Source organism: Ruditapes philippinarum, unplaced genomic scaffold (genome assembly GCF_026571515.1).
Source record: "Ruditapes philippinarum isolate M1 unplaced genomic scaffold, ASM2657151v2 ctg4914_1_1_1_1, whole genome shotgun sequence".
NCBI lineage: Eukaryota > Metazoa > Mollusca > Bivalvia > Venerida > Veneridae > Ruditapes > Ruditapes philippinarum.
Window position 1 is genome coordinate 92,342 of NW_026859763.1, and position 24,926 is coordinate 117,267.

Genomic DNA, 24,926 nt, shown 5'->3' on the forward strand with positions numbered 1-24,926 from the left:
TGGGAAAATATTAGATTTAATACTATTATTGATAATTGATGCAATTATTGGTGTAATATAATCTCCACAATATTTGATGTTTGGTCCAATTCCATCTAGTCCTGTAGAATTTTTGATATTCAGTTTTTTCAATTATAAGTTTTACTTCAAACGATGTAATTAATTCAATATTAAATTCATGATATATTAGCTTTTGGTCTAAAGTTTCTTTTAATTTTGAAAAAATTTGTATTTGAAAACTTTGTTTTATGTATGACATTCGAGATATTGACAGTTCCGTAAATTTCTTTATTTACCTGTCACTAGTCTGTCTGGCATTGTAATACAACCTTTTTTATTTAGATTTGAAACGTCCTTTAAATTTTTCCATAAAATGCCGGGTCTTTGTTATTTTTAATAGCATTGTTAAAGAAATCTCTTTTACTTTTTTAATCATTGATGTTATTTTATTTCTTGAGCAATTTGTATTGTTCATGTTTCCCTACTTTATGATAGTAATCGCGTTCATGTATAAGATATTTTATCTCATCAGTAAACCATTCCGGCGGTGTTCACGTTTGATACGCTTTTCTTTTTATTGTGAATTTATTGCCACAAAAGAAGCAATATGTAAACACTGTATTATTTTGACTTCCATACAATGTACCAACTCACTGTAACTAGGCAGGACTAATTGCCAAAAGCCTACAGAAGAAAACGTTAAAAAGGTCTGGTAATGGTCAATGTGTATCTTTTTGGAAACTATAAATTAAAGCACACCAGAAATAAAACTTGTTATAAATAGAAATAAAGTCTTTTTTCTGGGCATAATGGGCCTTCCAACTGCGAGGAGAGCAAATGTCGGGCCTTTGACGCCAGCGTATGTAATCTATATGATTCAGGCGAGCATACACATTCATGCTGTCTGACCTGGCTATATACTTTCACGTTAACTTAATTAAAATCAATTCATCTTGATATCCCTATGATTGATAATTAACTGATTCAAAAAAAGAACACTTGGCATGTCCTTTTAAAGGTAAATTAAGCTTCAAAAAAATTTCTTTCTGTAGAAAGGACAAATATGAATCTTATATGCTTACTTATTGCAACAATTTATTCAAAACATGTGCGATGATGATAACTTTAATTACATATTACTGAATGTGATATAATTTGCGATTAAGGGAGCAAGATGGTTAAAACAAAGTAGTATTTTGACTTTCGTACAACATACTAAATCACTGTTAATGTAATTACTTCATAACACGCAAAAAAAAACGACTAAAAAAACGTTCAGGTATATGGCCAAAATAAGTGACTTTTTTTAATCCAAAAATAAAAGGCTTTGAATAATACAAATATGAGCATTTTTAGGGTTAAATTGGCCTTTAAAAAGTTCAAAACTTCAAAAAGTTAAAGGGTTATAAAAGAAATCCGGAATAGGTTGTAAACTTATTCATAATGCAACAAATTTTTGCAGATAATACTTGGGAGGAATAGAAAATATTAAGAGGATATTTTTTAGTTAGAGTGAAATATGGAATAAATTTTCACGAAAACATGATAAAATGCCCACATATTTTCACGAGCCGAAATTTCACGAAAAACGAAAAAAAACCTTTTTATTTTATTTAATTATCAAAGAAAAATGGTTACGAAACCCATTGCTTGCCACGCAACTGCATTTGTACAGCGAGCAGTAATATATTTATTGCGTCTTGGTTTGCACGCGATATTTGGCGCTACATTGTGACGTCACGTAAAACAACTCTTTAAACGTCATTACAGCGTTAATAACTGTATAAAAGATATTGCGTTCATTGAACGCCGCCTTTCCTTGTTGATCTTGTTCATGCCTAGGTCACAATAAAACGGGCGCAGTCCGATTAAACGATTTTTTTATAAAATCGGCAGATTTTTTGATTGTCGTGGACGCCGGGCGATTTTAAATTTGATACCTTGCGTGGTCACGAATGAAACAGTCGCTGAGTGGATTTTACAGAAAGAATTGAACGGATCAGGCGGTCGCCGCCGATGTCCATACGTCGCCTGTGCGATTTAAAAAGTGAATCGGACGGTTGCCGCGCGGGTGTCGGGCGACAATGACTTTACATTTAATGACATCCTAGATAAATCAGCCTGTTGTAAATTATGCCAGCAAAGAAGTCAGCTGCCAAACCCAAGGGGAAGGGCCAAGGAGTTGGTCCGTGTTGTTTGACAACGAGTCACCAACGACCAGTTATCGAGGCCGTAGAAGGCGAAAATCAATCAGACATTCGCATGGACATTGAAGAAAAAATTTATGTTTACTAGTATTCAAAAGAAATTCACAAAGATATTTTTGAGGGGCAATTTACAACTTCTTCAAGCTGAAATTACAAAAAACACAAGCAGCCCGGTCGCCGGATGACAAACGATGACCCGCCCGGTGCCCTGTACATGAATCGTCCGGGTACCGGGCGATAATCGTTTGACTACTTAGCTCTATTCAGGCACCGGGCGGGGCCCGGCGCCGATGTCCGCCCGGACGCCTTTAAAAATCGGACGCTGTTTTATGTAGAACAAAAATCACCCGATGTCCGCTCGATGATAGTTATTACTCAGTGACCCCAAAAATTATCGTCCGGCCGCCGTAAGCTTTTAGAGCATTACTTAAAACTCGAAGGGCGCCCGCCGATGAGCAAAATTTCAGCTGCTGCCGTCCGATAGTCACTGCCGCGGACGGACGCCGGCCGATATTGCGTTTTTTTGGAGAAACAGACGCCGCCGGGCGGCATTTCTTATTTGTGACCTAGGCTTTACCATATTGATGTTTGATTTATTTCTTAGTTAGACCATTTTCTATCATTCTAGATAGTTTTCAAAAAATAATTCAACAAAAGTTGTTTTGTATTTATCAGATTTTTTCAACAAAAAGCGAAATAAGTCCTTTAAAAATAAATGTGAGTTTTGACTCCGTTCACTTTTCATATTTATACTTCATATTTATTTAAAAAAAAATATGAAATATATTTGACTATATAGCACCACATTTCTTGGGGGTAAAATTAAATAAAATAGATGATATTAAAGTTTCTTCTATAAATACTGATTTATTTTCATCGAGAGGAATTGAAAATTAAATATTAAAAGGTCGGCAGTAGCCCTATGAGTGAAGTATGATAATTTTTCGTTACCACACACCATGAAAATAATCTTGTATTTATTAGAAAAAACTTGAATGTTCTGCTTTATTTTATTTTTTCCTTTTTAACTTTATAAATAAGAAAGAATCCCCTTTTAATTTTGTTTATTAGCTTATTTAGCAAGAAAGTCAGACCGTGACCAGTGATATCGGACAATATCACGTGAAGTGAAAAATACGGAAAAAAAATACGCATTTTATCTTCATCAATTATTTCTCAATATATCATTTACAAGATATAATCTAAATCTTTATATTATGCAGCTATCAAATAAAAATATCACATAGTCTTTGTTTGTTCAAAAGTAAAGTGTTATAAAAATTTATTGTAAAATCTATAGAAAAACACCGACATCTATCCCTACATAGCACTTGATTAAATAATTGATTTGACCTTTAAGTTGTTACGAAAGTTTAAGAATGGCAAAAGATGCCAAAGCATAAAATTAAATTTCATTTGAATCTACTTTTGCATACAAGAATGTAAGTTACAGTTCAGACTGAAACATTTATCTGAATTATTTTTTTTCTGTGAAAATTTTAAAAAATCCCCCTACCCGCCCCCACCCCCGCTTACAAAAAAGAGAAACAAAAAAAACTATGAACCCAATAGGTAAGTAACATTGTTTCATTTTCAAGATAAACCGTCTTTTTTTAATTCTTACCCCCCACACACACACACAAACACAAAATTTACAATCAATATGCAATTAATTATGTATAAAAAATTATTTATTTCGTATTAAATCTTAAAGGATTATATGATTGGTATGGTATAATTTAAAAGAAATATTTCTTACTTGCAAATTGAAGCGTTAATATCGTCAAAATCACTGCCATCGTGCCATCAAAGTTGGTCGTCATAAACGGAATGATACCCCGCAAAATAAACTAACCGATCAAAACAAATGTTCAATTTATATTATATATAATCAAAATTGTCAATATCACACCATAATGTGATGATACACAAGAGGGAATTAATAAAAAACAATGATCAATATGAAATAATAAAATCGTTCTTCTGAGGTCCAAAAGCCTTTTATCATTTATTTTGATTTTTTATCTAAACAACGATAAAACTTTAACACTTTAAACTGAAAAATACAACAAAAGATTGAAAAAAATACTCAGAATTCAATTGTTATGTCATTTATTTTTGTGATGTTTACATTCATATAATTACATTATTCATAATTCATATTGATCTCCCTTTTTAACGATTTTCAAAATGTGATTAAAGCAAGTATTTTTTCGAACATGCTACTGTTATTTTCAATCATTAAACCAATCTTAGCATTACACCCGTCCCAAAAATCTCGACAGCTTTATTGTCAATGATATAAGGTATGTAATTTACTCCCTTTATTCACGCATGTTTTTGATTGTTAACAGTTATCTACTACATTATTACATAGTGTATTCATATTTGAGTTTTTTATTTTTTCATAAACCATTAGATTTGATTTTAAGGCATAATACCATAACTTTGAATAAGATAAGAGATAGGATCATTTTCATTTTATTTGATTAGGCTTTATAAGATATAGCTGATTGATAGCGATGTTTCTAAAAATTAATAATTATCACCTTTTTACAATTTTCAACATGTGATAAAAGAACGTTTTTTGTTACCACAACGATGTGCCTCAATACCACAAACATGCTATGTATTAATATATAAATGTGGAGTTATTTAGTTTTAAGATGGGTCATAACCCGGGCAAATAATGTTCCGGAGATTTGTTTATAATGTAATTTCTTTCTTAAATTCCAGGAAACCAGAAGATTTTATTATTTCTATTTAAACGTTTTTATACTTATTAGACTGTATAAAAAGTTTTATCCCAAATGCTGAACAAACTCTTTGATCATCTTTTCCTGTACATACATTAACTACCCTTTGCCCCAGTTAAAATTGAATAATGTTTAAAACAGAGCCCAAAACCATAAACATCCAACAACCACAAAATATATTTTGGTTTTTAATTAAAAAAAAAAAAAAAAAAAAAAAAAACAAAAAAAAAAAAATGTCCATCAATTAAACTGTAATAACTACACAAGTGTCTATTTTCCAACAATTGGTGAATGATCTGTAATATAAACAACAAATATGCAAACCAGACAATAGCAAATTTTGTTCAAATTACAAATGAAGCCAAGTTAAAGGCCAAAATAAAAGAACTACAGTTCTCCAAATAAATTCAAAATGTAAGGAATATAAACAACATACTATCACTGGTCTGTTTAATGTTAATTTCTACCTGCTTCGGCTTCTAAAATAATTAATGTGTATTTGCTAGACATACTGACATCGAGTTTATCTTCTTCATCTTGCATACCTAATGATTCAAAGATTTGCTAACATTTAATAAAGTTTTATGTGCAATGTAATTCACAATCGGATATTTTACGAACATAATGATGTATCAATTACAAGTCTTACCAGAGCCATCATGTACTGGCCAGCCTGGATATCCACCTGTAGAGTAAATGCCCCTGAAATAATGTATACATGGACGGGCATAGCTTATACCATTGGCAGGAAACCCGTCAAATATTGAAAACATAGCTGTTTCGTTGTGGCCCTTAATACGACAAGAATCATCTGGGAAGAAAGTTATTTGGCATGGTGAATCCTGTAAAAAGTGATGCTGAATAATTTAGTTCTTTCTTACTTTTTATACTTGTTATGGTAAAACGACAACTATTGATCTACTGAAAGAAAAACATGTAATAACAATTTGTCTAGCCTTTTCGCCATACTCTGAAGAAGTATAACGTTATCGTCGTCATCATCATCATTATCATCAATATTATTATAATTACTCTTCATCATCATCATCTTCATCAACAACAACAACATCATTATCATCATCATCGTCGTCATCATTGTTATCGTCACCCATCATCATCATTATCATCAATATTATTATAATTACTCTTCTTCATCATCATCATCTTCATCAACAACAACAACATTATTATCATCATCATCATTGTTATCGTCGCCATCATCATCATTATCATCAATATTATTATAATTACTCTTCATCATCATCATCTTCATCAACAACAACAACATCATTATCATCATCATCGTCATCATTGTTATCGTCGCCATCATCATCATTATCATCAATATTATTATAATTACTCTTTATTTTCTGTTGTGTGTGTATGGGGAGGGTGGGGTAAGTATGGAAGATTTCATGAGGCTTTCTGGTCTACATTCAGGCATGAATAGATCCGCTAACTTTCCTTAGGTATTCTTCATAGCCATTGAAAGAAGTTACAGCTAACATTTTTCTTTTATTTTTCAGAAAAGATAATGATATATACTTACTTTTATTTCGTGTACCGAAGTGTATAAAAAGCTCAGCACAAACTTCGCCGTTTTGTCTTCCACAATGGACTCATTGGATTATAGTTCGTATACTTCCATCTCTGTACCGCCTCACGTAAATTGCTGGTAGAATAATATACCCTACCTGCGAAAACCATAAATGTATTCTCAATGATCGGGGAAAATACTTGTTAATAGTGTCAGGGTAAAAATCTGATCTGGAAATAGTTTATAGAATAAGTACCATTTTTTTTAAATCATTAACTTCGAAGTAGGACTATAGTAAGTGTAAATTGAACGAAGGTGATGTACATTATATTTTATATTATACGTGATAATAATATGTGATGAAACATCTTTAAAAAAAATGAAGGGTATAGGGGCTAAGCGACTGACTGTTTAAATTTCGACTGATGATTTATTTCCCTACCTTTTTGAGTCAAGTATTTGGTCGTGAGAAGTTTGTATTCTGGGCTAACTGAGGTGCGTGCCGAAATCAACATAACTATGACTATTTTTAAAATTGTTGCGTGCCTCTCAGTTTAAGAAACAATCCACTCAAATTATTTCAGCGACAGTTTCATTATGAATTTTAGCTACCAAAAGCTTTTCTTATTTATGTGACACAAATCTTAGATTTTTCCCCAAGAACTTCAAAACTATGCCCGTCAGAATGGAGGAATAGGTCTGTTCAAGAACGCGCATTACTAGTATTGCCTGGATACTGAATAATTCAGTTTAACTACAGCTTTATTTAACAAGTAAGATACTTTGTAGACCTATAGCCCTTTTTGAATAACGTGTTACAGCTATTCAAATTTGAAGCAATTGTCAAATCAGCTAGCTCTTGTAATATATACCTGAACGTCAATGCTGTCGAATATATCAATCATGTGATGCGTGACGTCAGAAGTTTTACCATTCCACGTCATATTACTGACGACGCCATGACAGATTCCCCAGTGCCAGCTGACTGAATAATGTGTCAGTAGTACCCCATGCTTCTGTTTCCTCGCTTCCGTCACAATAGCTTGAAGATTGTTCAAGTACTTGAGTCTCTCGTTCATATTTCCACATTTTATTGTTGCGTAAGCTTCGTTATTTGTTGCAATGCCGTCAAATCGTTCAATATCTGATGCTGTTAAAGAAAATATAATATCTTATACGTGGATTCAGAGGGCGAGGTTTTCATGACCTAAATATATGGTACAAATCTGAACTATACTATAGAGGCTGCATAAATTTTGATTTCAAAATCTCTCACATGTATTAATAAGGGACACGCAGGATTTCTCCATTTAAAAGGGTTAAAAATTACACACATCCGGTGTGGCGTGAATAAAGTAAGAGCCACCAAGTGTAGATCTACAAGATGCATTTCAAGCATCTGGTGAATCTCACGCTACACACGTATAACTAACATCTCAAAAACAAGTGTAATCCATTATACGAAATTAGCATGGTATGTTTTGATAACTGATATCAATTTATAGAATATAATCGAGAAACTTCTCTTACTTGCGCATACATCGTTGTAATGTACAATATATTTGACTAAATCCTTTTCCGAGACAGCGATGTCACTTACAGCATACAGTCCGTATATCTTGAGATTTGACACCTATCACAATTAAAAAGTGCAATGATTACTAGTACAGGAGGGTCAGTTTACCGAGACATTTAATTAAATTCTTTTTCTTAATGCTTCTTTCTGTATACGATGTTCCGCTCCCTTTTTACCCTAACCCGCGATGCACGATGTTACAATGATGTAAATGCGATGGCACGATGACAAGATGGTAGAGTAAAATGAAAAGTAATTATTTACAATTCAAGACCTTAAGTTTACTTAGATGTTTTGTTAACGTCATATGCCATGCACGCACTCCAGAAATTTAATTTACAACAGGTTGAAATTTAATTTACAACAGGTTGGTTTTTCTTCTTCCCCTTTAAAAATAATACTATGTAAAAAAAAAAGCCCGGACTGTTCTGTCAACCTACACATTGCGATATCTGACCAGGCTGTAATTAGGTAATTTTATTACACAATCCCTAAAACTGGTAATGAACTGTTCCAGAATCAAATCTGGGCAAGTCTATTACACAGCAGGGGAATGGTTCATCTGTATCACTGAGATGTTTGATATTTATTTAGTTTGCTGTGATATTATTTAATAAGCTTCTGGTTGTATGAGATAACTTTACTGCTGCAGATTTTATAAAGATTGTTCAAACTTATGTTGTACTGATCACTGGGGTCGGAACACAAAAGGCTGGGATTTTTCTGGTAACTTGTTATATTTTCACTCATATTTATGACAGAGTTTCTTGAAAAACGTCTGTATGATGGTTCCAGGAACTGTGTAACAGGTATCAGAATATCTCTATGTTATGTGTAAATGGCCTTACCTTGTGCTTATTGATGTTCTGTTTTTGCATTGTTACCTTTTTTGTCCATTTTGTATATTTTTGTTACATATTTTTTTACAATTTTTGTTACTTTTTTTGTTTGGTTTAAATTCTGTTTATTTTGTTTGTGTTTTTTGCAACAACTTATTCAGTACATTGTTGCTTTTTCTGAAAGCATCTTTAGTTGTCATTTATGTGATAATATTTGTACATTTTACAGTCATATTTCATACAATGATACAGTTTGCATTTTTACGTTTTCTAGAAATCTCAACTGTTTTTACTCTTTGTAGTGCTAGCTTGCCACCAAAGACTTGACAATGCACATAGATAAAGATCAGCTGTTCAGATTATAGTGTATTGATGAGGGTTGATCCACATTAACATATGTTTTTGCTGTCATTTGTTTTTAGAGTTGATTTTTAAACACTGATTTTGACTGGCAAGTATCTCCCCACATGATATCTCAATCCACAGTGATATACAAATAAGCATAACTCACTCCCTGAGATAAATTGTCATGGAGAAACTTTATCTTGCTCGAGGATTATACCAGCCACCCCTGGACTATGAATCAGGGGCTCTCCTTTTTAGCTCACCTGTCACAAAGTGACAGGGTGAGCTTTTGTGATCGCTTTTCGTCCGTCGTCCGTCCGTCCGTAAACTTTTGCTTTAAATGACATCTCCTCATAAACCACAGAGCCAATTTCATCCAAACTTCACAGGAATGTTCCTTTGGTGGTCACCTTCAAAATTTTTCAAAGAATTTAATTCCATGCAGAACTCTGGTTGCCATGGCAACCGAAAGAAAAATCTGTAAATATCTTCTTTTAAACAACCCTAAGAGCTAGAGCTTAGATATTTGGCATGAAACATCTTCTAGTGAGTGTCTACCAAGTTTGTTCAAATAAAAGCCCTGGGGTCAAAATTGGCCCCGCCCCAGGGGGTCATTGATTTTCCCTATATGCATATAGTAAAAACTTAAAAAATCTTCTTTTATAGAACCCAAAGAGCTAGAGCTAAGATATTTGGCATGAAACATCTTCTAGTGAGTGTCTACAAAGTTTGTTCAAATAAAGGCCCTGTGGTCAAGGGGGTCATTGATTTTCCCTATATGCATTTAGTAAAAACTTAAAAAATCTTCTTTTAAAGAACCCAAAGAGCTAGAGCTAAGATATTTGGCATGAAACATCTTCTAGTGAGTGTCTACCAAGTTTGTTCAAATAAAAGCCCTAGGGTCAAAATTGGCCCTGCCCCAGGGGGTCATTGATCTTCCCTATATGCATATAGTAAAAACTTAAAAAACCTTCTTTTAAAGAACTCAAAGAGCTAGAGCTAAGATATTTAGCATGAAACATGTTCTAATGGGTGACTACCAAATTTGTTCAAATAAAAGCCCTGGGGTCAAAATTGGCCCCGCCCCAGGGGGTCATTGATTTTCCTTATATGTGTATGGCAAAAACTTAAAAAATCTTCTTTGAAAAAACCCATATAGCTAGAGTTTAGATATTAAGCATGAAACATCTTCTAATCAGTGTCTACAAAGTATGTTCAAATAATAGCCCCGGGGTCAAAATTGGCCCTGCCCCGGGGGTCATTGATTTTTTGTGTATAGCAAAAACTTAAAAATCTTCTTTGAAAAAACCCAAATAGCTAGAGTTAAGATATAAAGCATGAAACATCTTTTAGTAAATATATACAAAGTTTGTTCAAATAAATGCCCGGGGGTCGAAACTGGCCCTGCCCCAGGGGTGTCATTGTTTTTAACTATATGTGTATAGTAAAAACTTTAAAAAATCTTCTTTAAAAAAACCCAATGAGCTAGAACTTAGATATTAAGCATGAAACATTTTCTTAAGGGTGTCTACCAAGTTTGTTCAAATAAACAAATAAATGCCCTTGGGTTAAAATTGGCCCGGGGGGGAGGCTATATACAGGTGAGCGACCTCAGGCCATCATGGCCCTCTTGTTACATTAATGGGCGGTTATGGTAACAAAATAACATGAACAAGAATTATGTCCGTTATATCCCTACAAAATATAAGGTAGGGGAGATGATAAGCCTTTGTCATTAATTAGATATTTCAATTTATTTCAATATATATTGCGCTAAATTTTAACCCCTTGTGTGTAAGCAACAGGAAAAAAGTCTAAATAATATTGGATCATCCCTCATACACACATTATCAATGCATTGCTTCCAATAAATTTGTTTTTATAACTAGACTTCATGATTTGATCTGTAGTGTTTTGTATTGTTTCAGTTTGAGTGGAAAGATATAATAAACAAATGCTGCTTAAGCCAATGGAAGTTTTCATGAAAGTATAATATTATTATTATAGAGTGGCATATTTTTGCTTCTGTGTTATATATATTAAAATCTGGAGAAAGAGTGATCCCTTGGAAGCATTAATCACAACAAATTACATAAAAATTGCAGACTAAGCCTACATCAACTTTTCTTTTTCTTTTTTTTTAATTGTTGAAAATATTTAGATAGAATTGTACTAGTTTAGTAAGATGGGAATCTGAAAGTCAAACAAGGTTCTTTTTAAGTATGAAATTCTTTTCCTGTATCAGAATATAAAGAAAAAGAAGTTTTTAAAGGCCAAATGTTTAATATAATCTCATATCTCACCCTCAAATGTGATAAAATTCATTTTCATCATATATTACTTACATGTGTATCACAAAACATTCTGAGTTTGTCTTAGAACTAGTGTAAAATATATAATTGTTCTTCAAGTTGTGACTTTGTTGCATTCAGCCTTCATTTTTGCTTGGTCATATTTTTACATATTCAAGGATACTTTCATCATAATGCCTACTTTCATGCTTACCATCATACATGTATATTGAAGGTTCCTTCAATAATTTTGTGATCATAGATATTGAAGGTTCCTTCATAATTAATTTGTATCATTTCTTACTGAATGTTCATTTATATTTATGTATATCTCCATAAAATGAATGTTTCTTCTTCATTAATGTAAGTTCTTTGAAAATTGCTTAGATATAATGTATATCTTTATATAGTGAAGGTTTCTTCATTATAATATACATGTACTAGTATATATCTTAAGATATTGACAGTTGTTTCATTATAATTATGTTTTTAGAAATTGAATTACTTAGTAATGATTTATAACTTTATATATTCAATGTTCATTCATTGTAATTTATATAATAAATAAATTGATAACATTATTTGATAAGATTATTTTAGAGCAAAAAGATTGTGTAGCATTTTAATAGAAGAACATTAGAGAGAAAAACACTTGTTGACACATGAAATTATAACTTTTAATCTTTATGACTTTTGACCTCTGAATGACCTTGACCTTTATAGTCAAATTTTTAGAAGTTGTCTATGTCCTGAGGTTACTTGGGATGAAGCATTGTATTTCTTTGTAATTTAAAAAAGTATGTGTAGAATATGGTACTATAATATTATAATACTGCACTTGTACAATATTGCATGTGTACAATATTGTTAATGTGAAAAATCCTAGTGTACAAACGGTCATGTACAATATTGTAGACGTACAAAATTGTACATTTACAATATCATGTTTTACAGTATTGTTATTGTTCAAAATGGTATGTGTACATTATTGTAGATGTACAATATTGTAGGAGTACAATATTGAAAATGTACAATACAATACTGTTTTTTTTTTACTTTTCTTAAGATGATATGTGATAAATAGTACTGGATATATGATATCTATGGCGTATATTATGTAACTACTGCATTACATTATGCTATATGTGTTTTATTATATGTTTTCATTTAATGTGCTATATTTGATTTATTTTATCTCTCGCAGGTATATATGACTTATTATGATGTGCTTATTACCCTATTTAAGCTAGTTGTTTAAGGCAGTAATTAATATTTATTTGTAAATAAATTTGACTTAAAAGCTTACTTTGTTTTTTTTGTTGTAACAAATCTGTTTTTCTTGCCCAGGATAATTCACTATCAAGTTTTGATAGCCTATATCTGATGCCTCCTAAAGGCAGTAAGTTGTTTGGGTTTGTTTCTGGAATCAGCAAGTGCAATGCCCGGAGCTTAAATATTTGTCAAGAAGCATTTTGTAGCAGACATCTACAAATATTTTAAAATTTACGAAGCTTAAATAAAAAAAAATGACAAACCCATTGTGACCTCATTACTGACTCTAATATTGAAAAAAAACACCTTTCCTAGCACTGTACGTCAGTAATCCAGGGCCATCATGGCCCTCTTGTTTTTTTGTGTTTTTTTTCCAGAACACAAACATTGCATTGTCCAACAACATTTCGATGTAGTTTCGGCTTTGCGTATAGAATGGTAAATTTGGGGGGAAAACAATAGAATAAAAGTATCTGTGCGTGGACTCGAGGTCATGGTGCTTTGTTGCGTCACCCAACAATTAGTCCGATAAAAGAAGACAATGGGAACATCAACAATTTATTGTCTTTTATTTGACAAATTGATATTATGTTGAATCAAAATAGCTTGAAAAATATATAATATATTACCATATAATAATTGATTAATCTATGTATGTTCAATTAAATGATTTTCAACTTTCATTTTATTTAATCACAGATTTAGTTAGCAGTATATTCCTGAATATAGACAGTCATTTGATGAACATTTATAGCATAATTCTGTGTAAATAAAATAACGGAACATGATACGATATAACACAACGTAACGTAAAATGAATAAAAAAATAACATTACTTATTAATTGCATACAATTTATGGTAAATGGTGTAAACATCTGGGGAAGTGTGATCCTTCAAAAGCATTAATCACAACACAATTACATGAAAATGACAGACTCGGTTTGATTTGGTCTGCACATGAGGGCTAATGAAAAAGTGCAACATCCCTCATGCCTCTAGCACCGGCTTGGGTGGTACTCAATTTTTAACACTATAAAGTGTTGGAACCAATGATCCCCGAAGGACCAGAAAAATATAACAGCACTGAAGTGAAGAACGGGGGAACTAGGTGCAGTAGTAATACAAATAAGATGTTCGGAGATTTTATTTGTTTTCATAATTTTAACATGATTGTATGAGCGTACTTGTTCGTAACCAAATTTACATAATATTTACAAGTATAACCAAAATATAAAGATATACAACTTTTAGCCGATAAATATAAAGCAATAGAAGTTCTTGTATAAAATTCATAAAACAGCTACCGTTGTTATCTCACCTTAGCACATGTATACTTACATGATAATCTAACATTTATAAAGCATTACTATGATAACATAACCAGTGTATGCACTATGCATATTTGTTATAGGGGTTATCTCCCATTTACCGATACGCATGTCAAATGTAGCTGACTTGTCCATCAGTCAATACTCATCATTTTTTGGGGGAAATATGTACTGACGGAATAGCGAAAAGTGTAGACCATGATCAGACGTCACTGGCTACAGGGGTAATGTACTAGTACCATAAATCAAGTCATTTCTTAATACATGTACAACTAACATGCCAGATTATTAGTTGTTTTAGTACATGTATTTGTATTAGCCAGAATTATGTCAAAGTTTTGTACTGTGATCAATATGTTTAAATATAATTCTTACTCAAATTCGTCTTTAAACGGTCGGCTTGACTTTTATGTTTGAGTAATATGTTTAAGGTTCAGAACTATTAACTATTTAGGGGAGAAGATGTGTAAGTTGCCGGAAAGCTCAGTCGGTAAAGCCGCGGAATGGTATTCCGAGTGTCCCTAGATCCAGTCCCAGTCAGGCTGAACATTTGTCACACCCTGTGACAATCATAATATCTAATGAGGTTTTATTTAGAGCTATAGAGTACTGAGATGATATCAAACTAATCCAGCTTATTGTCATATTTTACATGTACTTGTTGCAGTTTGCACCGATTGTTTTATTAACGCTTCGAAAAGGAGCTGACGTGGAGATATATGTATCTTTACTCTTCTGATATAAGGTGTGCAAGACTTTATGCCATACTTTATTTTGTGTTTTCCTTAAAAAATGAAAGTTAATTTTAGAGAGGAATGATACTAATACTTCATTTCCGGTCCGACTGCACATTTTTCGCGGAGGAATATGCCACTAATTCCGACTTTAGTTTCATCTGTTCTCAATGATTATTAAAAAATAAATGAGCCGCGTCACGACAAAACCAACATAATGCGATTGCGACCAGCATGGATCCAGACCAGCCTGCGCGTCCGCGCAGTCTAATCAGGATCCATGCTGTTCGCTATCAATTTCTCTACTTGCTATAGGGTTTGTAAGCGAACAGCATGGATCCTGATCAGACTGCGCGGATACGCAGGCTGGTCTGGATCAGAGCTGCATTACTGGTACTGGTACTGGTACTGCAGTACGTACTGCAGCGATTTTGCAAGTACTGGTACTGTTACTGAATTACTCTTACAAAATTTTGCTACTACTGGTACTGGTACTGCATTACTGTCTTAAAAAGTGGTACTGCTACTGCATTACCCAGTACTTTTGGTTTTGATAAAAATTAAAAATAGTATCAATTTTTCTCATAAAATAAAGCTGTAAATTACATTAACTATATTTTATTTTTGTGAAAAAGTAAGTTATCAAATCTAAAGATAATTTGCTGCAATATTCCTTCAAAGTATTCATCATAAAAAGCACCAAAGACTTTAAGTAAAAATTAAATTAAGATAAACAGACTCAATAACTCTTTACCCTAAAATATCCTTATTAAAATCTTTTATTACTTTGTAATTACTAGTAAAAGAGCAAAATAAACACTAATTAATTTCTTCTATTCTAATTAATCTCATTTCAAGTGAAAAAAAGTGGTATTGTTAGCAACATAAAAAGTTGTTATATACTTTGGTATAAATTGAACAGAGGTGTGAAGGTGTGAAAGGCAACAAAAGACTGTTGTGTTTTAAATGAAAGATGTTTGCATTGTATTTATACAGTTGACTGGTTAATAGACAATTAGATAATTATGACATGAATATATGTTGTAAATATTGTTTGTAAAAAGTATGTTAAAACAATAAAGTTGTAAATATGTTATGTTAACTTTAAAGTAAATTATGATTTTATTTCTTTGCTGAATAATATATGCAATTATTTGTTTGACACTGTATTTATTCAAACTTTGATGAATATATAAAAGTAATGGTACTGATACTTAATTACTTCACCAAAAAAAGTACTGGTACTGCAGTACCGAGCTAAAATCTAGTACTGGTACTGGTAATGGTACTGCAAAATTTGCCAAGTACTGGTACTGGTACTTAAGTACTACACCGTTAGTACTGATGCAGCTCTGGTCTGGATCCATGCTGGTCGCAAACCCATTATGTTGGTTTTGTCGTGACGCAGCTCAAGTACAATAAAATCGTAGCAGTAACTAATATAAGTAATAACGGAGGTTTATTTTAACATACGATTCCAGCAGGAATTTATATAAAACAGAAATCAAGAAATTACAAAAAAAAATATATATATATATATTTATTTTTTATTTATTTACCTTTTTTATTTTTTTTTTATTTTGCATTGCAACCAAAATACTATGTAGGAAATGAATATCAAACTATTATTTGAACCAAATTGCAGCAAAAAAAGGTAATGGGGTCCAAAGTTTTAAGAATATTTCGAAATATACGTGCCATTCTTTGTCAACAGCTTCTATTTAACTCAATGTTGGTATGTTCTTAGGACACGACGCAGTTTTGATTCCTGACGAAGAAAATGTACTTGTCGGAAACATAGACTAGAATGTTCTGGTGGATTTTAAATTGCAAAGGTCTTTCCTGTTTCAACTCTTAAATGTTGGCAGATTTGCATGAATATCACAGAAGTGACATGTACTCACTTTCAGTGATTTATTTTAGACTCTTAAGTGGTGTGTTACTTATGAATCTTATCTTTTCATTTATCAAGGCAGTAAACATGAGCCTGAGACATTTTTTAGGTTAAAAAAAAATCTTTATCTTAAAACCCTTATTAAATGTATATCGTTGTTATAACAAAGTAGGTGGGGTAATGTTTTAAATGCTCTTTTTGTATAAAGGTTTATAAATAAGATTCTTCATTAACCTATTTAGAGAATGGAAATACCAAGGATTATCATTTTAATATATAGCAAATCAAATAAACATTTATAAGTTAAATTTCTCAAGTATAAAATGTATTTAGATGGTACATGCAGTGTCAGCGTCTTCGCTAGTTATATTCTAATACCAAACTTGATCAAACTAATTTTTTTATCCAAACGGCAAGTGCAACATACTGGGACATTTTATTAGAGTAAGTACACTAATTGTGCCTTGTTGTGAACACAAAATTAAGAAGTGTGGCAATTAGTTCTATGTTAAGGATATTTTTGGTAAACCGACTGGCCTATATAAAGATGTCTTCGTTCCTCTTAATCCAGGGTTCATTAGTTCGAGTGATTCTCCAGTTCACGACCATGTTTCTTATAATGTGAACTCGGTGATGATTGAAATAAATTTTGAGAACTTGCTTTATACGGCAATCAAATTTGTTCACACGCATTGACCAATAAGGTTAAATACTGTAAAATCGGTATTATTCACGTAAGATTAATTTTGCTGTACCTACAGTTGTCATGAATCTATATGTTTTATCATAGTTTGGAGAATTTCTATTTAAAATGTGCCAGAGTTAAATCGTATACCCAACGGGCAGGTTACAGTAACCCGCACTCAAGCCGCACTGTTATTCGGGGATGAAAATAGATCATGTTCGTTGATTGGCTACATTTTTATGAGGTTTAATTATTGTGACGATCTTAATTTAAGATAGGGAATGTATTTTTATTTTTGCCTATGATACAAAAGAGAACCAATCTGAATTAAAATCGCTGCCGGGAAGGGGGAGGGGTGGCTAAGCGCCCTCGTGCATATGTGATAACCGTATGTTTAGATAATACTCATCCTATTTCGTTGCCCGAAATTGCGAACCGTTATATATTATTTTATTCTTTTTTCAAGCTTTCAATTTCGACTTTTTAATATGGTGTTTAAAAAACGGGGAAAATTTACAACGGGAATTTTTTTAAAGGGTTTTACAGTAAAACCCCGATGTCTTTTGTTTAAATTCAAACACTAATTTTTAAAGCGCTAAAAATTTTTTTTCGTAATGAATTTTCTTACAAAACCCGATTTTTCCTTAAAAGAAAAATGTAAAAAAACTTTCCAAATTTTTTAAAAATGATTTTGAGTTAATAAAACAAAAACAAATTGCCGATTAAATTTTTGATTGGGCAATTGTAAAATTTACATAATTTTTTTTTTTTCATCCTTATTGAAGGGGTATATCCCGTACACGTATTATTTACCAGTTAAAATTTACTATAAATTTAAGGCCCTTTGTATTTGGTTTACTAAATTTTTATTGGGTTAAAAAACTGTGCAACATAATGATATTTGTTTTATAATGTATTGACATTGACCATCTGACTGTATTGTATGGTACTGTGTGCGCATAGGCATATTGTCTGTATGTATTTTGAAATAAACTCTTGAAACCCTTGCATTAAAACAAATAAGCAAACAAACATATAAATGTCTCTTTAGCAGTAAATATTATTTTTGTCTCTTCTGTAATAACCAAACACAAGTGTCTATTTTCCAACAATTGGTGAAGGATCTGTAATGTAAACAACAAATATGCAAACCAGACAATAGCAATTTTAGTGCAAATTACAAATGCAGCCAAAATAAAAGAACTACAGTTCTTCAAATAAATTCAAAATGTAAGGGAGATAAACAACACACTATCACTGGTCTGTTTAATGTAAATTTCTACCTGCTTCGGCTTCTAAAATAATTAATGTGTATTTGCTAGACATACTGACATCGAGTTTATCTTCTTCATCTTGCATACCTTATGATTCAAAGATTTGCTAGCATTTAATAAAGTTTTATGTGCAATGTAATTCACAATCGGATATTTTACGAACATAATGATGTATCAATTACAAGTCTTACCAGAGCCATCATGTACTGGCCAGCCTGGATATCCACCTGTAGAGTAAATGCCCCTGAAATAATGTATACATGGACGGGCATAGCTTATACCATTGGCAGGAAACCCGTCAAAATATTGAAAACATCGCTGTTTCGTTGTGACCCTTAATACGACAAGAATCATCTGGGAAGAAAGTTATTTGGCATGGTGAATCCTGTAAAAAAGTGATGCTGAATAATTTAGTTCTTTCTTACTTTTTATACTTGTTATGGTAAAACGACAACTATATATTGATCTACTGAAAAAAAAACATGTAATAACAATTTGTCTAGCCTTTTCGCCATACTCTGAAGAAGTATAACGTTATCGTCGCCATCATCATCATTATCCTCAATATTATTATAATTACTCTTCATCATCATCATCATCATCAACAACAACAACATCATTATCATCATCATCGTCGTCATCATTGTTATCGTCGCCATCATTTATCATTATCATCCAAAATTTTTTTATTTTAATTTTCCTTTCATATCTTTGTTTTAAACAACACACACACAAAAGGGGCAGCCTCCCCGCGTCGGGTTATTTGGGGCGTTTATTATATCATCATCAAATTTATTATTTAAATTTCTCTTTATTTTTGGGTTTTTGTGTGATGGGGGGGGGGGGGTTTTTTAAAGGGATGGAAGTTTATGAGGCTTTCTGGTCTACATTCAGGCATGAATAGATCCGCTAACTTTCCTTAGGTATTCTTCATAGCCATTGAAAGAAGTTACAGTAACATTTTCTTTTTTCAGAAAAGTAATGATTATACTTACTTTATTCGTGTACGAAGTTGTAAAAATTGGTTTGTTTATGGACATGGCATAGTCATAACCTGCGATTTTCATTCTGTCCGAAATTGCTGGGTAGATAATATACCCTACCTGGAAAACATAAATGTATTTTATATCAGGAATATTGTTCATATGTGTCAGGGTAAAAATCTGATCTGGAAATAGTTTATAGAATAACTACCATTTTTTTAAAATCATTAACTTCGAAGTAGGACTATAGTAAGTGTAAATTGAACGAAGGTGATGTACATTATATTTTATATTATACGTGATAATAATATGTGATGAAACATCTTTAAATCAAATTTATACAATATTACAAAAAATTGAAGGGTAGGGGCTAAGCGACTGACTGTTTAAATTTCGACTGATGATTTATTTCCCTACCTTTTTGAGTCAAGTATTTGGTCGTGAGAAGTTTGTATTCTGGGCTAACTGAGGTGCGTGCCGAAATCAACATAACTATGACTATTTTTAAAATTGTTGCGTGCCTCTCAGTTTAAGAAACAATCCACTCAAATTATTTCAGCGACAGTTTCATTATGAATTTTAGCTACCAAAAGCTTTTCTTATTTATGTGACACAAATCTTAGATTTTTTCCCCAAGAACTTCAAAACTATGCCCGTCAGAATGGAGGAATATGTCTGTTCAAGAACGCGCATTACTAGTATTGCCTGGATACTGAATAATTCAGTTTAACTACAGCTTTATTTAACAAGTAAGATACTTTGTAGACCTATAGCCCTTTTTGAATAACGTGTTACAGCTATTCAAATTTAAAGCAATTGTCAAATCAGCTAGCTCTTGTAATATGTAGGCCTACCTGAACGGCTGTGACTAAAAAAAGGATTGGAGCACCACACTAAATACCGTATTCCGGTATATACCGGACAAGGCGCTTGAATGATAAAATGCTAAAATCTTGTTTTTTTACCCAACGGAATGAACTTTAACAGGTCTAAATTCATCTTTTCACACCAAAATCAAATACGAAAATCAAGGAAAAAATGTAAAATTCGGCGAAAAAAACGATATTTGTCTATTTTGTGATCATTATTTCTGCAAGCGTCTAAGAGGTACTGCTGTCCAATCCTGTATTGAGCTAAATCCTACCTGAACGTCAATGCTGTTCGAATATATCAATCATGGGATGCGTGACGTCAGAAGTTTACCATTCCACGTTCATATTACTGACGACGCCATGACAGATTCCCCCAGTGCCAGCTGACTGAATAATGTTGTCAGTAGTACCCCATGCTTCTGTTTCCTCGCTTCCGTCACAATAAGCTTGAGATTGTCCAAGTACTTGAGTCGCTCGTTCATATTTCCACATTTTATTGTTGCGTACGCTTCGTTATTTGTTGCAATGCCGTCAAATCTTTCAATATCTGACCCTGTTTATAGAAAATATAATATCTTATAAGTGGATTCAGAGGGCAGGGTTTTCATGACCCGACCCTGGGATTTAGCTAGTATATGGTACAAATCTGAACTATACTGTAGAGGCTGAATAAAATTTTGATTTCAAAATCTCTTACATGTATTTTTAAGGGACACGCAGGATTTCACCATTTTTTAAAGGGTTAAAAAATTACACACATCCGGTGTGGCGTGAATTTTGTAAGAGCCGCAAGGAACATAAAACTAATTGTAGATCTACAAGATGCATTTCAAGCATCTGGTGAATCTCACGCTACACACGTATAACTAACATCTCAAAAAACAAGTGTATCCATTATTCCCTGCGGTCTGGAGACCGCAGGGTATTGGTACGCGTTTAACTTTTGAGGCATGGAGGAGCACGTGACCTGTTTTTCGGTACATGGAGGAGCATGTGATCTGTAAACCGTACATGATTGGTTAATTGACCTTTTCGAAAACCTAGCTAAATACCGTTTGCCGATACGTTACGGATTCACCTCTAGGGTATTAGTCCGAATTACAACTTATTAAGAACAAAAAACTATTACGTGATATTTCTAATTTTCTATAATTATTTTACCGTTTAGTTTGGAAAAACTTGAATGATATGTTATCAATGTTTCTTTTAAAATCTATCTCAAATTTTACAAATACTGAAAATCTACAAAATTAAAATATTTCGTAGTGGCATCTGCCATAATAAATAGAGATATTTTCTGCGTAAACTTGTGTGTTTACTTTTTTTTTTTTGCTCGGGAAATTTTTCATTTAAAAAGGTAGGCTATTTAACCCTTTTTTTAAAAAAAGAAAAAAATTTTTTTATCTTTCCCCGGGCCTTTTTACCGGTCTTCAACCGGGGCCCCCGTTTCCAAACCTTTTTCTTTTATTGATCATTTTTTGTTACTTATTCCCGATAAAAAGTTATTTATTTCCCCCAAAACAAAGTTTAAAAAAAGTTAAATTAAAAATCTTTTATATCATTTAAAAAGTTCCCCCCCAGGGAAAAATTTTTATTGTACGAAATTAGCATGGTATTTGTTGATAACTGATATCAATTTATAGAATAGAGTCGAGAAACTTCTCTTACTTGCGCATACATCGTTGTAATATACAATATATTTGACTAAATCCTTTTCCGAGACATCGATGTCACTTACAGCATACAGTCCGTATATCTTGAGAGCTGACACCTATCACGATTAAAAAGTGCAATGATTACTAGTACAGGAGGGTCAATTTACTGAGACATTTAATTAAATTCTTTTTCTTAATGCTTCTTTCTGTATACGATGTTCCGCTCCCTTTTTAACCCCCGCGATGCACGATGTTACAATGATGTAAATGCACGATGACAAGATGGTAGAGTAAAATGAAAATAATTATTTATAAATTCAAGACCTTAAGTTTACTTAGATGTTTTTTTACGGTTATATGCCATGCACGTACTCCATATTTTACATTAATTTTTCTTGAAATTGTAGGCCATTCGAATAACACAAAATACAGTTTTTCTTAACACCCCACACTAGAAGTTTCTTCTTAGTCACTAAACAAGTCTCACTCAATTTTTAATTTTATACTTCCGTTATTGAAATTTACTTCATTGAATAAACGCAATGTAACATTTTCGTAGTTCAAATACAATTACCTTTGTATGACCCTCTACTAGCATGTCCTTAACGGTAGCTATCGCCGCTGAAGTGCAATCCCCAGTGTCGTATGCTTTTTTCAGATTATGATGTACGTCACTTACAAATATGGTATCCACCTCCCTTCCGTGCAGGTTACATGTGGCCCACAACCAGTCACGTTTTGCTTTCGTGTTCCAAACATGGGTGAAGCATGGACCTTTCGTATTCCATTCTAAGAACTTGGCTTTGTCACAGCCGGGAACGTTATGATCGAAACCTGTAGTCCAAACGTACATTGCGTAATGTTTACGTGCTGCGACCGCTCTGACGTCACATGGTTCGGCTGTCACGTGATCATTGGCTACCAAACCCATCTGCACCGATGCAATAGTTAACAGTATAACGTTAAGCATTTTCATCTTGACGTAATCTTAACAAACGATATAGTTTAAAACTATTCACAAAAACATGTTTATCACGATGGTGTCACCAAATTTACTTTGTAGCCTAAAACTTTTGTTTATTTTACTTTAGTAGTCACTTGTGCAATTGTTAACGTTCTAATCATATGAAATCTTAATTGTTTTATATAAGCGAACGTGACATCCGTATTGATTTAATCTGAGACAATGGATATATATGAAAACCAAATGTCAATTTGATAAGGAAGTCCAATCGGAACGTTTCGGTCGTTTCCGTAATATTTAACGATTAAGAATTCCGAATGTTGAAACGAAAGAATAAAGAAAATTATTCAGATAGTTTTACATCAATGTCCGTTTACATTAATATATAAAAGAAACTTTAAATAGATAAATGTATTTATTATATACGTGTAGATAAAATATTGAGAAATATTGATGAAATAAAATAGGTATTTACATTTTCTGTATTTTCACTATAAAAATATATTTTTCACGGCAGTGAAACATATTTTCCATATTTTCACTAGTGTCTAGCGGACTACTTTCTTCTAAATTCAGCCTATACACAAAATTTGTATATGGAGAAGTATTTAAAATGTTAATGATAAAAATGTATATAGTAAACAGAAAATCCAAGTTCTTTTTATAAATACAGGATTTATTTTCTTCTTGTGAACTATTTATGAACTATTTATTTTCATAAATGATGAAAATAAATCATGTATTTATAGAAAAAAACTTAAATATCCTCTACTTAAACAAGATTGAATGAATATTTACTATGTTGACTAACATTAAAATTATACAAAAAAAGATCGATCATGTGGGTATTTGTTCGCGGTGTTTGTGTGTTTTTTGTTGTTGTTTATGTTGTTTTCTTATCGGTCTGTTAAATGAGTTGATTTTATGATTAACTGACAGAAAACTACACTGACAGACTTGAAAAAGTCCAATACAGGGTCTTACGCATTGTTTTCAGTGACTTCACGTCAACAAAAAAAGTCCTCTTGATATGGTTAAACTCCCCACACTCCATTTAAGTAGGTGAAAAAAAAACAATTGTCATCGAGGCTTTTAAATGCTTACATAATATATTACCAAAATACATTCAAAACTTGGCCAAGTGTAAAACCTTGTTTAAAAATTGGGGAGGTAAAAGGTCATTTTTCTAGGGGAAGTGCCCACAAATACAAAACCCCCAAGGGGATGGATTTTGGGAAATCCTTTCGTTTTGAGACTGCCTGGGTGTATCCTTTTGTTAAAAACACAATTTGTTTTGAACTTCATGTGAGTCAGGCGGTGCATGTCTATGTTTATAATTTTTATAATATGTCTTGTATATTTGTTTTCAGCGTATGTATGTTTGTTTTGTTATTTTGAATTCCAAAAATTGATAGGGTGTTTACATGGGTGTCTTAATTATGTGCGTGTATACGTGGTTCCATGTATAGTCTTTTCAATGTTGCAACGTTATGCCTGTTAACTTTTATTTGTATTATATGATAGTCCCATACAGTTCTTTTGTTTTTTTATATACATGTCTGTTTGTTGATACTCTATATTTTTTTTACAGGAATGTACATTCAGTGTATATGTATGTCTAACTCTTTCTATTATCTTGCTTGTAATTCGTGTAACTTTTATAATAAATAGAGGATATTGAATGAGTGTAAGTTCAATACTGAATTTATTGCA

The 24,926-nt window shown here is 32.4% G+C and overlaps 1 protein-coding gene and 1 long non-coding RNA gene across 2 annotated transcripts; both read right to left on the reverse strand.

The window, feature by feature from the left end:
* Nucleotides 1-5,212: 5,212 nt before the first annotated feature.
* Nucleotides 5,213-23,447, reverse strand: LOC132757857 (uncharacterized). Its single transcript, XM_060749302.1, has 6 exons — nucleotides 22,824-23,447; nucleotides 8,031-8,133; nucleotides 7,373-7,650; nucleotides 6,628-6,657; nucleotides 5,613-5,805; nucleotides 5,213-5,259 (listed from the first exon to the last, which is right to left on the reverse strand). The coding sequence occupies exons 1-6, from the start codon at nucleotides 23,223-23,225 to the stop codon at nucleotides 5,234-5,236; spliced, it is 1,032 nt and encodes a 343-aa protein (XP_060605285.1). The 5' UTR covers nucleotides 23,226-23,447; the 3' UTR covers nucleotides 5,213-5,233.
* Nucleotides 19,093-20,923, reverse strand: LOC132757854 (uncharacterized). The gene is made up of 3 exons (XR_009629508.1): nucleotides 20,867-20,923; nucleotides 19,735-19,842; nucleotides 19,093-19,124 (listed from the first exon to the last, which is right to left on the reverse strand). It is a non-coding gene; the product is annotated as an uncharacterized LOC132757854 (long non-coding RNA).
* Nucleotides 23,448-24,926: the final 1,479 nt, after the last annotated feature.